General features: G+C 27.1%; 1 protein-coding gene across 1 annotated transcript; it reads left to right on the top strand.

Moving 5' to 3' along the window:
* Positions 1 to 11,544: 11,544 nt before the first annotated feature.
* LOC131631807 (carboxypeptidase SOL1-like) lies at positions 11,545 to 16,167 on the top strand. The gene is made up of 15 exons (XM_058902577.1): positions 11,545 to 11,741; positions 12,231 to 12,303; positions 12,419 to 12,514; positions 12,714 to 12,744; positions 12,856 to 12,912; positions 12,992 to 13,087; positions 13,284 to 13,406; positions 13,811 to 13,915; positions 14,482 to 14,528; positions 14,626 to 14,751; positions 14,847 to 14,949; positions 15,061 to 15,123; positions 15,342 to 15,425; positions 15,647 to 15,710; positions 15,804 to 16,167. Exons 1-15 carry the CDS (start codon positions 11,642 to 11,644, stop codon positions 16,100 to 16,102), a joined length of 1,467 nt encoding a protein of 488 aa, XP_058758560.1. The 5' UTR covers positions 11,545 to 11,641; the 3' UTR covers positions 16,103 to 16,167.
* Positions 16,168 to 17,475: the final 1,308 nt, after the last annotated feature.

Raw genomic sequence — 17,475 nt, 5'->3', positions numbered from 1 at the left:
AAGCAGTTATTAAAAAAGCAACAATTTTTTTAAAAAAGAAAGTAATTAATCATATTAATCCTTTAGAAAAATTATAATCATTTTAAAAAACATAGCAAATGAGCAAAAGACCAAAAGTAATGGTATATTTTCATCACCACCATCGTAATATTAATAAGTAATGAAATTATTTTAATAAAAAAAATGAGTAATCAAGTTATAAATTTTCAGCTTCAATTAATTTATTTCAAATAACATAACTACTTAATTAATGATTAAGTGAATAAAATATTTATGTAATATATATTTAAAATATGAGGTAAATCTAAGTCATTAATTTAAATCTAATAGTTATTATTAAAAATTCTTAATTCTTATTATCGGGACTGATCAAAATATTGAATATTAACGGGAACATGAAATTACTGATCAAAATATTTAATATTAACGGGAACATGAAGTAATTGATAAAAATATTGAATATTAACGTGGAAAGACAAGTAACTAATCAAAATATAGAATATTAATGGGAACATGAAGTTCCTGATAAAAATATTAAATATTAACGGAAAAAAGAATTTATTGATCAAAATATTGAATTTTAACGGGAACATGAAGTTGCTGATCAAAACATTGAATATTAACGGGAATACGAAGTTATTGATGAAAATATTGAATATTAACGAGAACAGAAGCTACTCATCAAAATATTGAATGTTAACGGAAACATGAAGTTACTGATTAGAATATTGAATATTAAATAAGGTTAAATATGTTTTTAGTCCCTATAGAATTACCAAAAATTACTTTTAGACCCTATAAAAAAGTCGACTTTTAGTCCTATAAAATTACTTTGCACTCACTTTTAATCCCTGTAGAAGGATTAAAAGTGAGTGCAAAAGTAATTTCATAGGGACTAAATACCAAAATTGAGACATTTATAGGGACCAAAAACTTATTTAACCCTATTAAATATTAACGGGAGCATGAAGTTACTGATCCAAATATAGAATATTAACGGGAACATGAAGTTCCTGATAAAAATATTGAATATTAACGAGAACTCGAAGTTATTGATCAAAATATTGAATATCACGGAAATATGAAGTTGCTGATCAAAACATTGAATATTAACGGGAACATGAAGTTACTGATCAAAATTTTGATTATTAAGGGGAACATGAATCTACTGATATTAACACATTTAATTAAATATTGAATAATAAAAAGAATAACTTTATAAAAATATTCATAAAAATATTTATAAAAATATTCATAAAAATTTTGAAATATTATCACACTGGTACTTGTGCGAATGCACCAATATCCCGTTAGTATTCAAAATATTGAATCTTAACGGGAGCACGAAGTTATTGATTAAAATATTAAATATTAAGGACAACACGAAGTTACTGATCAAAATTTTGAATATTATCGGAACATTAAGTCACTTATCCAAATTTTGAATATTAAGGGGAACAAATTTTGAATATTAACAGGAACACGAAGTTATTTATCAAAATAATAAATATTAACGGGAACACGGAGTTATTGACAAAATATTAGATGTTAATGAGAACACGAAGTTACTGATAATTTTTTTGAATATTAACAGAAACATTAAGTTACTGATAAATTTTTTCAATATTAACGGGAACAAATTCAGAATATTAACGGGAAAACAAAGTTATTGATTTAAAATGAATATTAACAGGAACACGAAGTTACTGATCAAAATAATGAATATTAACGGGAACATGAAATTACTGATCAAAATATTGAATATTAATGGAAACAATTTTGGAATATTAACGAGAATACGAAGTTACTGATGAAAATAATGAATATTAGCGAGAATATGAAATTACTGATCAAAATATCGAATATTAACGGAACAATGAAACTACTTAATAAAATATTGAATATTCACGAGAACATGAATTACTGATCAAAATATTAAATATTAACAAGAACACGAAGTTACATTTCTTAAATGCATCCTTAGATGTATTATTCAATCTAAAATAATATAAACTTTATTTTATTAATTACTTTTTATTTTCAATATTCAATCTAAAATAATATAAACTTTATTTTATTAATTAATTTTTATTTTTAATATTCAATTTTTTTAATATTAGTATTTTTATAATTTTTTCTATTTTAACTCAAATTTAATCTGTTATTAATACATTTTATTTGCCTCAATCCAAATGCGCGAAAACGACAGGTACCCGTGCGAACGCACGGGTATCACACTAGTTTGAATGATTTTGGAGGCGTTTAGCTAACTAACTAGTTCATTTCTGATGGAGAGAAAACGAGAACATGTCTCATATTTCGATGAAGTGAAGTGAAAGCCACAACTTTTATAATGGACGACTTCGAAAGTTATACTATTATATGTTTGTTCCCCATTTAAGACCATATTAATCTCATTTCAAAAGTAAAAATAGGTTAATCTCTAACAATATAAAAATTTATAATTAACAATATTCATGGCCTAATAATGCATGCAGTCCAATAGCGAACTGATAAAGTCAAGTGATCGTTTAAATGGACATATCATTAAGAAGTTAGGCTGGTGATGCATGATAAAGATGCATTGCCCTCAGCTTTAAGTTAACCATGCTCTAAAAAACACATGATTCAGATAAATGATTGAAATATAAGAGTTAAATGACAGAAGAAGAATTATATTGTGACAGTTGCCTATTTGAACATTAATCCTACTTTGGAAGGTTTTAGGCCTTTATAAATCCTAGAGACCTCTTATAAAAGGAGGAGTAAAATGTTAAATAAAGGTAAACACACTTTTGACATATAATATCTCTTGCATTCCATTAAAAAAAATTACCTGAGCATTAGAGTGCTTACATGTATAACCCCCACTAAGGTGATTGACTGCAAACAACATTACTTCTTGAAAATTGGCCATCTTAGGATTCCTTTTAAAAGGATCATTGAAAATTTTACACACATTTCTAAACTATTCAACAAAGTCAATACATGCTTGTTCTGTGAGAGATTCTACTACAACTTATGCACTCTTTATGATATCTCACATTTATTCTAGTTTGACACTTTTTGCACTTTTGTTATTAGGATTGAGATGTTTGGTTTTATGCAACTTACTCCTAGCTCTTAAATTTTTTAAAATGCGACATGACATACTAAAGAAGTAGAAGTTAGATTTTAAATTTTTTAAAATGCGACATGACATACTAAAGAAGTAGAAGTTAGATTTTTTTTGCAACAACATTCATGAGTATGATATGGCGATTTATGATAATTACTCATGGCGTATTATTTCGATCTTTCAATTGTGACACATCTGTATAAGTAAAGTAATTATTTTCTTCTTTTTTACAATTAATAAAAGTAATTGCAATTAAATATGTCATCAATGTTCAAGTGACACAAACAATAACAAAAATGATTTACGTATGTTATTTTCATAAGTGGAGTCCATGAGCTATGTGCAAAAAGTGTTAAAAAAACATGATAGCTCGTGGATAAGGTGGTAAAACGGGACTGACTCGTTGGATATGTTCGTTTTGCTCGTATTTTTGTACGGGACAACGTTTTAGGCTCTTATTCTCTAGTGTGACCGCTCCGTCCATCCCGTTTTTTATGCGGATTTTTGCAGACATGTGAATTAACATAAATTTTAGATTTTTAATTTTAAAAGTGCAGTGTTCGCGGGCTTAGCCCACCCCGCCATCATTTTTTGTGGGGCAGACCAAAATTTTAAATCCGCACTCTTAACTATGGCAGCTCCGTCCTGTCCCGATTTCTTGCGGGTTTTTGCGGAACGAATCTAAACGGAGCAGACATGTCTGTTTGCTACAGATAAGCCCCAAAGTTATTTTAAATTGTTCCTTAAAAAAAAAAAGAGTTATAAATAGAGACCTGAATTGAGCATAAATCTTTGAAATCTATAAAGTGAGTCATAGTATGAATTGAGGTGTCAATTGTACATTGAAAAAAGTAAGATTGAGAATAGATTTTTTTTTCTCTACTACGAGGATTAGAATTAAGAGTATTTTCTACTTCATGGTTGTGCATGTTGCGTTGGAATTCAATTGAGATTACAAACATTCAAGGTGATGAAGCTGGTGAAGAATTAGGAAGGTTAAAATCTCAAGTAGGTGGAAGTTTGAAGTTAAATTTTTTGAACAATTGAAGACTTGAAGATTAGTGGAGTTATAGGCTCTTAGACTCAAGAAATTGTGTAAACCCTTATAACCTTTCACCAAATAATTGATACATTATTAAAAGGAAGAAAATCCATCTATCCATAGTGTTGAGACTGGACTAAGATGTAGAGAGGATGATTAGGTTGAACTAGTATATAAATGTCAGTATTGATCCTATAACCCTTACTCCTTTTAATTTCTAGTCATCTTGAAAATTCTACACCTAGCTTGAATGTCAAGAAACTTGTCCAAAAGTTTCCGGCATTAGAAATGTGTAGATTAACTGTGTATTAAAAGTGCAAAATCATCATTTGCATTAATTATCAACTCTGCAAATAGATCAACTGAGTGAGTGTTTGTGAACATTTAATTTTTGTCACAATTTTAAGGATTAAATATCTTTTTAATCCATGTAAATATATCAAAATTTAGTTTTAGTCCCTCTAACAATTTTGTTTAAAGAATAGTTCCTATAAAAATTTTCGTCCTTAATTCCCTGTTATTCATCCCTGTCGTCAATTTCACATAACGGATGCAGACGTGGACAATGACTTGGCATTTTAATTTTTTTTTTTAAGCTATGCTAAGTTGTCAATTTCACATATTTATTTAATTAACAATAACTTAATAGTTTATAATTTATAAATATATATTCAACACTAAAAATTTATTATAATGATATTAGACATTTAAAAATATATATATATTTTTATTCTTATACCACTCATCTTTAATTTAGAATACTTCTAAATCTCCCACGTTATCTATTAATCCATGATATCGAAAAAAACAAACTATTATCAATGTAATATAATTCTCTTTAATATTAATATATCAACTTAAAATGTGAATTAAAACATTTAAATTAATATAATATAAACACATTTAATACTAAGAGTTTATTAAGGAGTCACAATTTTTGTTCATTAGATTGATTTACACCATATCAATATTTTTATTAGTAGTTGTAAGCTCCCCAATCGAATTTAAATTAATAATAAACTGAATTACATCTTATCAATAATATATATAAATTTTTTTAATTATATATTCAATCTAAATTAACGGAAAAAATAAATAATAAAATCACAATTGTGGGAGGGCAAGACCTAACCCACTAAATTAACAAATGAAAGAAAAAATAAAAATATATGACAAAAACAAAACAAATAAAAATTGAAAAGATAAATTAAAAATAGGAAAAATATAAATTTGGGAGGTCAAAAGGGTTCCTGAGAAATTCTTCCAAATAAAATGTGATTGTGTGTTTTTAAAATCTGACTATTTTACCAATTAAATAAAAAAATAGTAACCAATTAAAAAAAATAGTAACCGATAAACAAAAATAAAGCATTGTATTAAAATAGTATTTTATGGCACCTTTAATGAAAAATTAAAACAATAGGAAAAATTTTAAAAACAAAAGGTGGTAGGTGGTTATGGAATAAAAAAGAGATTGTTATATATTTATAATAATAATTAATTACAATTTTATCGTTTTTTAAAAGTTGATTATTCTATCAATTAATAAAAAATAGTAAATTTATTTTGAATAAACATTTCAAAATATTATCTTTAAATGAGAAAATAATAAATTTGATATGTATTGGATTTAACTCATTTAGAATTATCTTTTTTTATTTTTGAATTTTTTATTTAAAATTTTTGTTGAGTAGTAATTATAAACGCATTTTTGTTTTTGTTTTTAATGTTTATATATTATCAGCAATATATATTGTATTATTTACAATTTTATTTTTTATTAAAATGTAAATTAAATAAAATAGAATTGAAAAGCAAAATTAAAGTTATGAGATACAAAAAAAAATACTTTATGAGAAAAAATTTATGTGAATAATAAGATAAAAAAGAAATATTATGTCAAATTAACTTCAATCTTACATGAGAAAAAAAAACATAAGTAATTGTGATGTAAATCATTTTTATCATATTATGATATCAAGTGAATCACAAATGGCTTGAACGCAATAAAATATTAATAAATAAGACATTTTTTATTTCTAAATTCTTTTCACACTCTCATTTTTGTTTATCGAAAATCTAATATAATTAAATAAATAAATTTAAATCAAATACACACTTCTTTCAAAGATTAGTGTTAAAATTATACTTACATGAGAATTTTCTCAAGATTTTTAAGTAGGAGGGATGAAAAAGTAGAAACAATAAGAATTTTCTTTATCCTCTTTTTTTCATTCACATAGCAAAAATAGTTATATTCAAATAAACAATAAAAAGAAGAGAGAAAATTATAAAAGTAAATAACGAAATATTATATTGATTCTCAAAACAAATTATTACATAACACTATTGATAAAATATTTAAATAATTGATACATAGATTAAATTGAGTCAAGGACTGCAACACAAATCAGAGTCATTAGCCTGCAACATAAATCAAAAGGGAGTTAAAATATAAGTGAGAACTAAGAAAAAATAATAAAACTATCAATACAAAAATAAGACCTATTTTCATATGAATCTGATGGTAGATAAATCCATACAACAAATTATGTATTTATATATGTGATTTTACCTATTAATAGGATAATAAATCTGATTAGAAAGTGTAACCATAATTTTAGTAATTAAAAACAGTCATTAAAAACTATAACGTTTTGTAACTACAATAAGAGTAATTATTATTATAATAGTAACCGAAATATTCTAATAATTATTTTAAGTATAATATAATATAACCATTATGAAATATAATAATAATTATTAATTATTTAATGTTTAGTAACTGCAATAAAAACAATAATTATTATGAATTATAATTTTCTATAAAGTGTAATTATTTTTATGACTTTTTTAAATTTGTAGTAAATAATTATGTATAGAGAAATAGTTATTAATAAAATATAATCATTGAATCTATTTTGAATTTTAAAAATAAAAAAATTTAACCATAAAATATATAACATTGTAAAATTCAATTTAAAAACATAACAAAAAAAATCATAAATCTAAACATAAAATATTTAGGAAATAAATAATATTAGTTATATTTTAATATTTATAATTAATATCCTTTACTTTGAAGAAATAATTATCTTTATATTTTTGAATAGTTATAATTTTTAACTATTTCATTATAACATTTTTATATATTTATATTTTATAATTAAATTAAAATGTGGAAATTAATATCCTTTATTTTAAGGAATTAATAATTATTATTATTGAATAAATATTGAGTTTAAAGGTAGTGCACTGACAGTGTAAACAAACTTTACATATACATCCAATCAAAATCCTTACACTTGCCATGTCATATTAATTTTTTTAAATTAAAATTGTGTTTTAATTGGATACATGGTTGTGATTGGTTGACAGTGTAAAAATATTTTACACTGTCAGTGCATATCCCTTTTTCTCATAAATATTTTCTATAAAATAAAAATTTATTAAAGTGTAATTATTTCTTTAAAAACGTAACAAAAAATATCATAAATCTAAACATAAAATATTTAGGAAACAAATAATATTAATTATAATATATTTTTTTTGAATACTTGTGATAATATCCTTTACTTTGAAGAAATAATTATATTTATACTTTTGAATAGTTAAATTTTTTAACTACTTTATTATAATAATTTAATATATTTATATTTTATAATTAAATTAAAACAATATGTGGAAACTAATATGATTTATTTTGAAGAATTAAATATTATTATTATTTTTATTTTTGAATAAATTTTTGCTATAAAATAACATTTTATTAAATTGTAATTATTTTTTAAGATTTATTTTATCTGTAATAAATGCTACGTATAAAGAATTAGTTATTAATAAAATATAATCATTCAATCTAATTGAATCTATTTTGAATTTCAAAAATAAACAAATTAAACCATAAAATATATAACATTATAAAATGCCATTTTAAAAAATGTTACAAACAAATCATAAATTAATTATAATAAGTTTGTATTTTATAATTAAATTAAATGATTTGTGGAAATTAATATCCTTTACTTTGAAAAATTAATTATATTTATATTTTTGAATAGTTTTAATTTTTAACTATTTTATTATAATAAATTAATATATTTGTATTTTATAATTAAATTAGAATGATATGTGGAAATTAATATCCTATATTTTTGAGAAATTATTCTTATTACTATTATTGATTAGTTATTAATTTTTAACTACTTTATTATAATAATTTAATAAATTTATGTTTTATAATTAAATTAAATGTTTTATTATAATAATTTAATATATTTATATTTTATATAATTAAATTAAAATGATATGTGGAAATAATATTTTAGAAAAACTAAGTAATTCAACGTTTATTTAAAAAATATAATCTTAATATTAAACAGAATAATTAAAAGAGGATAATTAAAAAAATAATTAAAAGAGAATTAGGATTATATGATATAATAATGTTAGTTGAATATAATAGTGTTAATTAAAACAATTTGTATTATTATTATTATTATTATTATTATTATTATTATTATTATTATTATTATCATTATTTGATAATTAAAAATTGTTTTTGTATAAAAAAAAAGAGAATTAGAATAATAAGATATAATAGTGTTAGTTTAATATATTATTTTATTATTATTATTATTATTTTTATTATTATTAATTGTGGTAGTTAGTTATTATATTATATTATTGTTATTATTATTAGTAATATTTTAATATTTTTATTAGTTATATATTAATTATTATTATTATTATTATTATTAATAGTGATGATTTAGTTTAGTATTTTTTTTTTTTATTATTATAGAGTTTGTATAATTAGGATTCATATTTAAAATTATTATCAAATGACAATTATCTACTTATTATTATTTTAATATTTTTATTAGTTAGATATTATTATTATTATTATTATTATTAATAATGGTTTAGTTTAGTATTATATTATTATTATTATTTATTTTAATATATAGAGTTTGTATAATTAGGGTTTTATTTAGAATTATTATTAATTGACATGTGGCGAGGATTATTACCAAGAAGACATGTGTCTAGGGTTGCCATCATGACTTCTTTACATTTATATTAAGTAGATACTCATTTTCAATGACATGTTCCTTACCTATTTCTGGTATAATCAAACAAGGTTTCATAGCCTAAGTGACAATGTGTTGGTAAGGTATAGGGGTGCTCGCGGTGCGGTTTGGGCGGTTTTGACGAAAAAAATCATCCGAACCGCAAGAGAAAAAATAGTGCGGTTTGGTTTGGTTCGGTTGGCTTTTAAAAAAAATCCGAACCAAACCAAACCAAACTAATGCGGTTTGGTTTGGTTCGGTTGGTTTGGTTTTTTACAAATATTTTATTGAGCCATACGCACACATATAGATGATAACATAATTTTGTATTTATACATTCATACACTATCAAATAACAACAAAACTCGTCATATTTTGACAACAATTTTCCATTTAATATGTAAAAATTAAATTAGACAAAAGTGGAATATTAAACATAAAATAATAGCATAAAACAATATAAAAATTATTATAACGAAACAAAAAAATAGAAGAGACGAAAGATTAGTGAAAGTGAAAAGGAAAAAAAGTGTTGAGAGATTAGAGAAGAAGATATGCGATAAAAACGAAACTGAAATACGGAACATTTACATAAAAATGAGAAGGTGAAAAAGAAAGAATATAAGAGAGTAGAGATTATAGAAGAAGAGGGAAGATGTATGTGGCAAAGAAAGTGCGATAATGTTATTAGAGATTTTAGAAGATCGGGACTGAAATTATATGTGTAAGGATGAGAAAATTGTTCGTAATCATAATGCTAATGAATAATAAGTTTAAGTTTGGGTTGGATGTGAGTTAGTAAAATTTAGGTTGTAACATAGTGCGGTTTGATTCGGTTTGGTTCGGTTTACAAAATACAAACCGCAAACCGAACCTAACCGTGCGGTTTTGTAAAAACTGACCCAAACTAATCCAAACCAAATGCGGTTTTTTGCGGTTTCGGTTTGGTTTGGTTTGGTTTGGTTTGATTTGCGGTTTTCTATTGGGTTGATTTGGTTTTGATCACCCCTAGTAAGGTATACTCAGTTCAAATAAATATGTGGAATTGACAACTCAACACAACTTCACGAAAAAATTAAAAAAATGTCAAATTATTATCCACGTCTGTGTCCGTTAAGTGAAAATGATGACAAAGATGAATAATAGAGACGAAAAACTTTATAGGGACGATTCTTTGAAAAAAAAAAATTAGAGAAACTAAAACCAAATTTTGACATATTTACAAGACATATAACATATTTATCCCAAGTTTTAATTTGAAATCTTCAGGTTCATCCTATCAATGGTTTGCAAAATTTGTAGAGTTATCACAATGGAAAATGAATTACTTTTAATTTTTTATAATATTGTTTGCATAATATTACTTCAGATTTTTTGAATGACATAACTATATTTTATGCGAGAGAATATTTTCAGCATTCATTGATGAAAATAATAAGAGAGAAATTTTTAGTATTAGAAAAGTTTGGGGGTGTCAAGATAAAATTGAACAGGTGGAAAGACAAATTTTCTAAAATTTATCTTGCCAGCTTCTATTTTATACATGTCATCTCTTGCGTTTTTATCAAATTATTCCCGTAAAATATTAGATTTTTTTAAAATTTTCGATACCGTATTAGAAATTTCATATAAGTACCAGAAATTTTATTGGATTTACCAATTTACCGTGTCTGATATTATATACTGGAAATTTAAAATTTCCGATACTGGATATTTCAAATTTCTAGTATGTAGCATTTAAAATTAATAACGGAAATTTGAAATATCCGGTATATGAAAAAATACAAGATATTTTAAATTTTCGGTGTGACTTCGGTTCATAAAATTACCGAAAATTTCAGGTTTTAAAGAAATTTAGTTAATTTAGAATTTTCGGTATTGGTTTTTTTACCGGAAGTATGTAAAATTTTCGGGATAGAATAATGAATTTTGTAAAACTAACAAGAATTTTTAAAATCTCCTGTAAATCACACCGAAATTTTTGAAATTTCCGGTAAATGGATACTGAAATTTTTTAAAAAACAAAGAATTTTCAAGATCGGCCAAAAAAAAATATTAAAAATTTACTCTGGATCATCCAAGATTTTTTTTTTTTTTTATGATTTTGGCAACAATAATTTTTCTTTAAAAAAGATAAATTTTTTGAATTAACAGTGTTAGAAGCATTTCGGAAATAATGTTAAATGGGGGATGGCATGGATAATTCGGAGGTGGTAAGATAAATTCTCCAAATTTTCCAGTGACCCAGTCCAAGCCCAAGCCTAAAAAGAGGAGACCAATTTTTCTTAAAAATGAAAATTTTCGATTTTTCACGGAGTGTCATGAATCACAATGATGGTCACCAATGGCGATGCATCATGAATCAGACCAAATAATCTAACCTTCAATCCCACATCATCATCATCGTCGATGATCATGAACACAATCACTGTCTTCTCTCTTCTCCTTCTTGCTTCCACACTTTCCTCTTCACTCGCCAGGGGTTCCTTTCAAACCCTTCTTCCATCAGGTTTTCTTCATTCTTTGACTTTTTATTCTTAGCTTCAACCAATCTTATTACTTTGCATTTTTAGGAATTTAACTTACATTTATGATTTAGCATTTAAGATTTTTATTAATTATTTAGATTCAACAGATTTTTTTTACTTAATGTGGAAAATTTTCAATTTCATATGTTTACTTTATATATCTTTGAAGTGAAAGAGTGCAACTTAGGGGTAAAAGAGTCTACATGATTATGATAATTAGCTTGATAAAGTTCTATGTTTAGCTTGAAAGCTGGAAATTTGAAGCTATATATGAAACTCAAACACCTGAAACACGACATTGACATGTCACACCAGTAATAATTTAAAAATTGAATAAATTAAATGTAATCACAAGTGTTGATTTCGATGTCTGACATCGACACTGACATACACATTTTTCCAGAGGTGTTAGTGCTATGGAGATTTGAAGTTTCTAACTTCTAACTGCTGATTTGTTTTGGTATTAAAAGATTTCAGTCATCAGAGTAATGTGAGCCGTGCAAGGCATTTGCTTGAAGAAATTGAATCTCGGTCGCGTACTAGGTAATCCAAACAACGGATCTTCTACTGCATATATGAATCTTTCATTGTGTTTGTAACCTGAAATGATGCTTTTTTGTTTATATAGTGTTTTTTATTGATTTGTTTTTTGAAGCAGTGTTGATTTGACAAAAGGTTATATGAGCAATTCTGACCTTGAAAGGGCCGTCAAGGAATTTGGACAAAGATGCAGCAACATTTCTAGAATATACAGGTGATTCCTCATACCTGCATTTTGCGTTTTTTAATCTATCTCGAGCCTTGCTACGAATAAACAAAACCAGTAGCATAATTTTTGTTTGTCATATCTTTATGAATGAATGAATAGCTTCACAAGGAAGCACTACTTGCCATTGCTAAACTGACATACTGTTTGTTTCTCTCTTTGAGGGATTCTTTGCGTGGGATACTAGTATTGGGAAGAGTGTGAACGGATTTCCTTTGGTAAATTTTTTCTCCCTTTTGTAATTCATTCATAACTTATCTTAAAATTGTTATGGTTTTTCGTCTTGGTTGCATGAATGGCGCTTCTCTTATTTGTTTTCCTCCGTATAGTGGGTGATTGAGATTTCTGATAAGCCAGGAGAAGAAGAAACCGAACCTGCATTTAAGGTGAGTGAACTTCACTATCTTATATATTTGGTAGTTTTGTTTTCAGCAATTTTGTAACACCAGTATAATACTGATGCAGTATATTGGAAATGTGCACGGAGACGAACCTGTGGGCCGTGAACTTATTATGTTTTTGGCCAATTGGTTATGTGATAACCATTTAAAAGATCCTCTGGTATGTTTCACTTCCTTTCTTTATTTTCAGAAGTATATTCTAATTTTTTTCCTCGCATTTGTTGTTGGGACAAAAATGGTTGCAATATCTATTTTTGAGCACAAGTTTGAGTCTTGTATTTTTCCGGGAAACTGTTGTTATTTTATGATTCAGTCTTTACTTTTACAATGTCTTACCTTTTAGGGAAATGTTTCAGGCCACATTGATTGTGGAGAATGTTCACCTTCATTTACTCCCATCAATGAATCCTGATGGCTTTACCTTGAGGAAGCGCGGTAATGCAAACAATATTGATCTGAATCGGGATTTTCCTGACCAGGTATTTTTTTATAATGTTCTGTGTACAATATGTTAAAAATTTAGTTTGAAGCTCATTATTACCATGAAATAAAACTCTTCACATAAAAATTCATTCTTATTTGTTTTACTTTTATGACTGAGCTTTTACTATTATAGTCATATCTGCGATTATTATATTGTTTGGTTATATTTGTTAATGTCTTTGGTTAAATCTGTGTCACTGTTTATTCGTATTGTTAAGATTAGGAAACAAGCTTTTACTTTCTAGATGTTTACCCAGATTCTTCGCTTAACTTTTACATTCAATTTAAATTTTAATGTTAGGTTTTTCATATCACGTTGTTATGGTTCTAGATACTGCCATTTCTGGCTAGAGATCATCTAAGAACTAACCTGCTATAACTGTCTCAAATGAAACAACAGTTCTTATTTATAAACGATGATGAGGATTCCAGGCAACCAGAAACAAGAGCAATAATGAATTGGTCAAGAGATATACGATTTACAGCATCTGCAACATTGCACGGGGTACTTATTTGGATTTTTCATAATAATCTCTACTCTTTGCTGAGCTGTTTATTTCAAGTTTTTTTTGTTCTACTTTATGGTGGTCATGTCATACATCAAGGACCTTGCTTTTATTCTTCAATATAATATCTCTGTTTTCTCTATTAGTAGATACACTATCCCTTAAGGCCAAGGTAGATAATACATAGCTGAAAAGTTTCTATTGGAAAAGAAAGTATTTTATTACATCTGCAACTATGAAGCACGGACACCCCGAATTTGAACTCGGCGCTGACACGTCGGAACTGGTAACAATTTGAAAAAATGAATAAATTAAACGTAATCACAAGTGTCAGTGCAAGTGTCTAATATCGACACAGATACAAACACGTCTTTTTTCAGAGGTTTCAGCGGTGCTACATAGATCAGCAATGTAAAGTTCCATAAATACCTTTTTTTTAATAAAGCTTTCTACGTTTGTATTCTTAACCATAATCTGAGGGTTGATGTTAATAAAAGAGTTTTTCTTATCATATTTATATACAGAATTTGTTCATTAATGGTGTCTTTTTATTTTACTACTTCAGGGTGCACTTGTTGCGAATTATCCTTGGGACGGTACCGATGATAAAAGGTGGTAAATTATTCTAGTATAAGATGTTCAATGACCTGCTCCTCCCGACCTGGGTTCTTGTATTGAATTTGTATATATTTCTATGAATAAATTACAGGACGTTCTACTATGGATGTCCCGACGATGAAACATTTCGATTCATGGCAAGTATCTATAGCCACTCCCACTACAACATGTCTTCAAGCAAGGAATTTGTAGATGGAATCACAAACGGAGCAGCATGGTATGATTATTTATTTGAAAGTACCGTAGAGAAGTTCATTACTGGAGTCTATGTTCTTTCAATATGTTCATAAATTACTAAAGATATCAATGCAGGTACCCTTTATACGGAGGAATGCAAGATTGGAACTATATACATGCTGGTTGTTTCGAATTGACCTTGGAAGTTAGTGACAATAAATGGCCTATTGCTGCAGAGGTCTGTGAGACCTTCGAATCAGAGCAACAAAATGAATTGCAGCTTCCTATTATATTTGAAAATACAACAGAATGAATTGTGTTGACTTCTGTTTATTTATATGAATTGCAGCTTCCTATTATTTGGAAATACAACAAAATGAGTATGCTTAATCTTGTTGCAAGCCTCGTGAAGGTATACTGTTTCTGCGTATCTGTATGGTATTTTAAAATAACGAATGTGTTTATGGAAAAACATAGAATACTTACTATGAAATATTACCACCATCCAAGGCTGTGAGTGAAGCCTTTTTCAATGTGCACAGAAATATTCAAATATGTTCCTATTTTTGAGGTTTTCGATTCCATTGCTTTTTGTTAGATTGATAAGCTGTTTTGTTTTCTACTCTCTAGACAGGAGTGCATGGAAGGATATATTCTTCAGGAGATGGAAGGCCATTACCAGCCTCTATTACTGTCAGCGGAATAAATTACACAGTATGTCTGAAAGTACATTTCGGTTATTTTCTGTTTCATACTGAAAAATAGAGTGATAAAGTGTCTGCACATTTTCATTCAATTACATAATGACATTTAGATTTTTCAACGAAGTGCAAAAATCTCCTAAACGTCGCGTTGGCATATCTGTTTAACTGCATGTTTTATTTTGAGCTTCACTTTAATGACATACTTCGCCTTTTATAATTCTGAATCAACAGATTAGGGCCGGAAGAACTTTTGCGGACTACCATCGCTTACTAGCCCCGAGAGATAAATTTGAAGGTATTATATCATACTTCTGGGTTATTCATCGTAAGATTACACAATTATCTACTTGTGAATTTGTGTAATAAAATTTGTGAATCTGAATTGCAGTAGTGGCAACCATGCCAGGCTACAAGTCAAGGAATACCACTATTTGGTTAGATGAAGGAGCTATGACATTGGATTTTGTTCTTGATCCTGAAGTTAGTATGAAAGGGAGTATACTACAAAATGTTTATGATTGCAACTGTGATAGTAAAAGCAAACTAGAATTTGTTGAGTTTCTTTGGGGATCCCACTTAGAAGTTTTCTTTGTTTTAATTCTTATTTTAGGATTTTTATGCTTATTATTTCAGAGGAGAAAGAAAGTCAAACATTCAACCACCAAACTAAGAACTGTTGTGGTTTGAGGTTTTGGTAACTTATTTGTATCAAACTCTGTTGTATACTAATGTCAGTTTTAGAAAATTTCACATTTTTTTTTCTGTTTTATATTTATTGGAATGAAGATTTAATGGAGGAAGTCTTTAGAATATATTTGTGATAAGTGATTAGAAAAGAGCTTTAAATATGATTTTAGTCCTCCCCACATAGGGGTGGGTAGGTATGTTCTATGAGTTTAGTCCTCTCCGCACGGTGGTGGGTAGTAGGTATGGTGGTGGGTAGTAGGTATGTTATGTTGAAAAAGGTATTTTGCTTGAGGAGGATCATTGTTGATAAACTCACACTTAAGGTAAAACTCACATTTAAGGGAGAAACAAGTGTGGGGAAGTCCTATATTGATTAGAAAAGTAGAGATTTGATCATTTATAAGTGAGAGAACTCACACACTACCTTATAGTTTTGGGTGAGTATATGGTGTGTCTTTCACAAGGTGTGTGTTGTTTATAAAGAATGACCTTAATGAATATTGCTCTCTCGTGTTGACCTCCAAATTGATGACCAAACACAATAGTCTTAATTTTTAACGGTTGAGATTTTGCCGACATTTTTGTAGGGTTGTGATTGCACCGACAACTTTGCATGGTCTATACGTTTTCAAAACTTGTATAAATATGCATCATATGTTGTAAAAAAAAAACGTCTTGTATATTTGACCTTGAATTATTAGATTTTACAATAAAGGTTTAGAAGTCTTAGAACCTTCTTCAGAACAATTGTTTCTAAAGGTAGTTGTCACTATATCCTTCTATCTCTTTCTTGTAATAGTTTCTATGATTCGATCAACCTTAATAAAGCATGCTTCTAGGACGTGTCCATGTACTAATCTAATTTTTGGATATGTCAAAAGCAATTATAAAATGTGTAAAATTGATTTTGGAATAATTTAAGTACAAATCACATGTACTTGAATTAAATTCACAATCATGCTTTCACATGTACTTGAATTTAATTCACAATCATGCTTTTATAGTAGACTTTTAGGATTTCGAATTATTAGAACCTTTTGCTCAAGACAACTGTTGCAAGAAAAAAATGTCGGAGGATCTCGTAGAGTATTATTTGACAGTCTCCAAGACTAGCCATCTCTGATCAAGTGTACTTTTAGTGCATGACCAATTAAAGTTTCTAAGGTACTAAAACCTTCTTTCAAGACAATGGACTGATACCTTATTTTGAGACAATTGACTGATATCATTGGATCCAATTGTCCATCTGATCTGACGGTTCTTGGATGTTTGGATAGTTTTAATCTAGTACGAAGCTAAGACATGACTACTCTAAAATCCCAAGATCCTAAATCGATCTTTGGGTACGACGACTTTCACTTATCGTAGAGAAC

This window comes from Vicia villosa, unplaced genomic scaffold (assembly GCF_029867415.1).
Source record: "Vicia villosa cultivar HV-30 ecotype Madison, WI unplaced genomic scaffold, Vvil1.0 ctg.000863F_1_1, whole genome shotgun sequence".
NCBI classification, from domain to species: Eukaryota; Viridiplantae; Streptophyta; class Magnoliopsida; order Fabales; family Fabaceae; genus Vicia; species Vicia villosa.
Note: the sequence above shows the minus strand (reverse complement) of the source record. Positions and strands in the feature narration are given on the sequence as shown.

Excerpts from the sequence above, each read along its gene's own strand:
- LOC131631807 (XM_058902577.1), top strand. The coding sequence starts at position 11,642 with ATGATCATGAACACAATCACTGTCTTCTCTCTTCTCCTTCTTGCTTCC. Across the intron at positions 12,304-12,418 it reads GAATCTCGGTCGCGTACTAG|TGTTGATTTGACAAAAGGTT; the intron begins GTAATCCAAACA and ends TTTTTGAAGCAG. Across the intron at positions 15,124-15,341 it reads TTGTTGCAAGCCTCGTGAAG|ACAGGAGTGCATGGAAGGAT; the intron begins GTATACTGTTTC and ends TCTACTCTCTAG.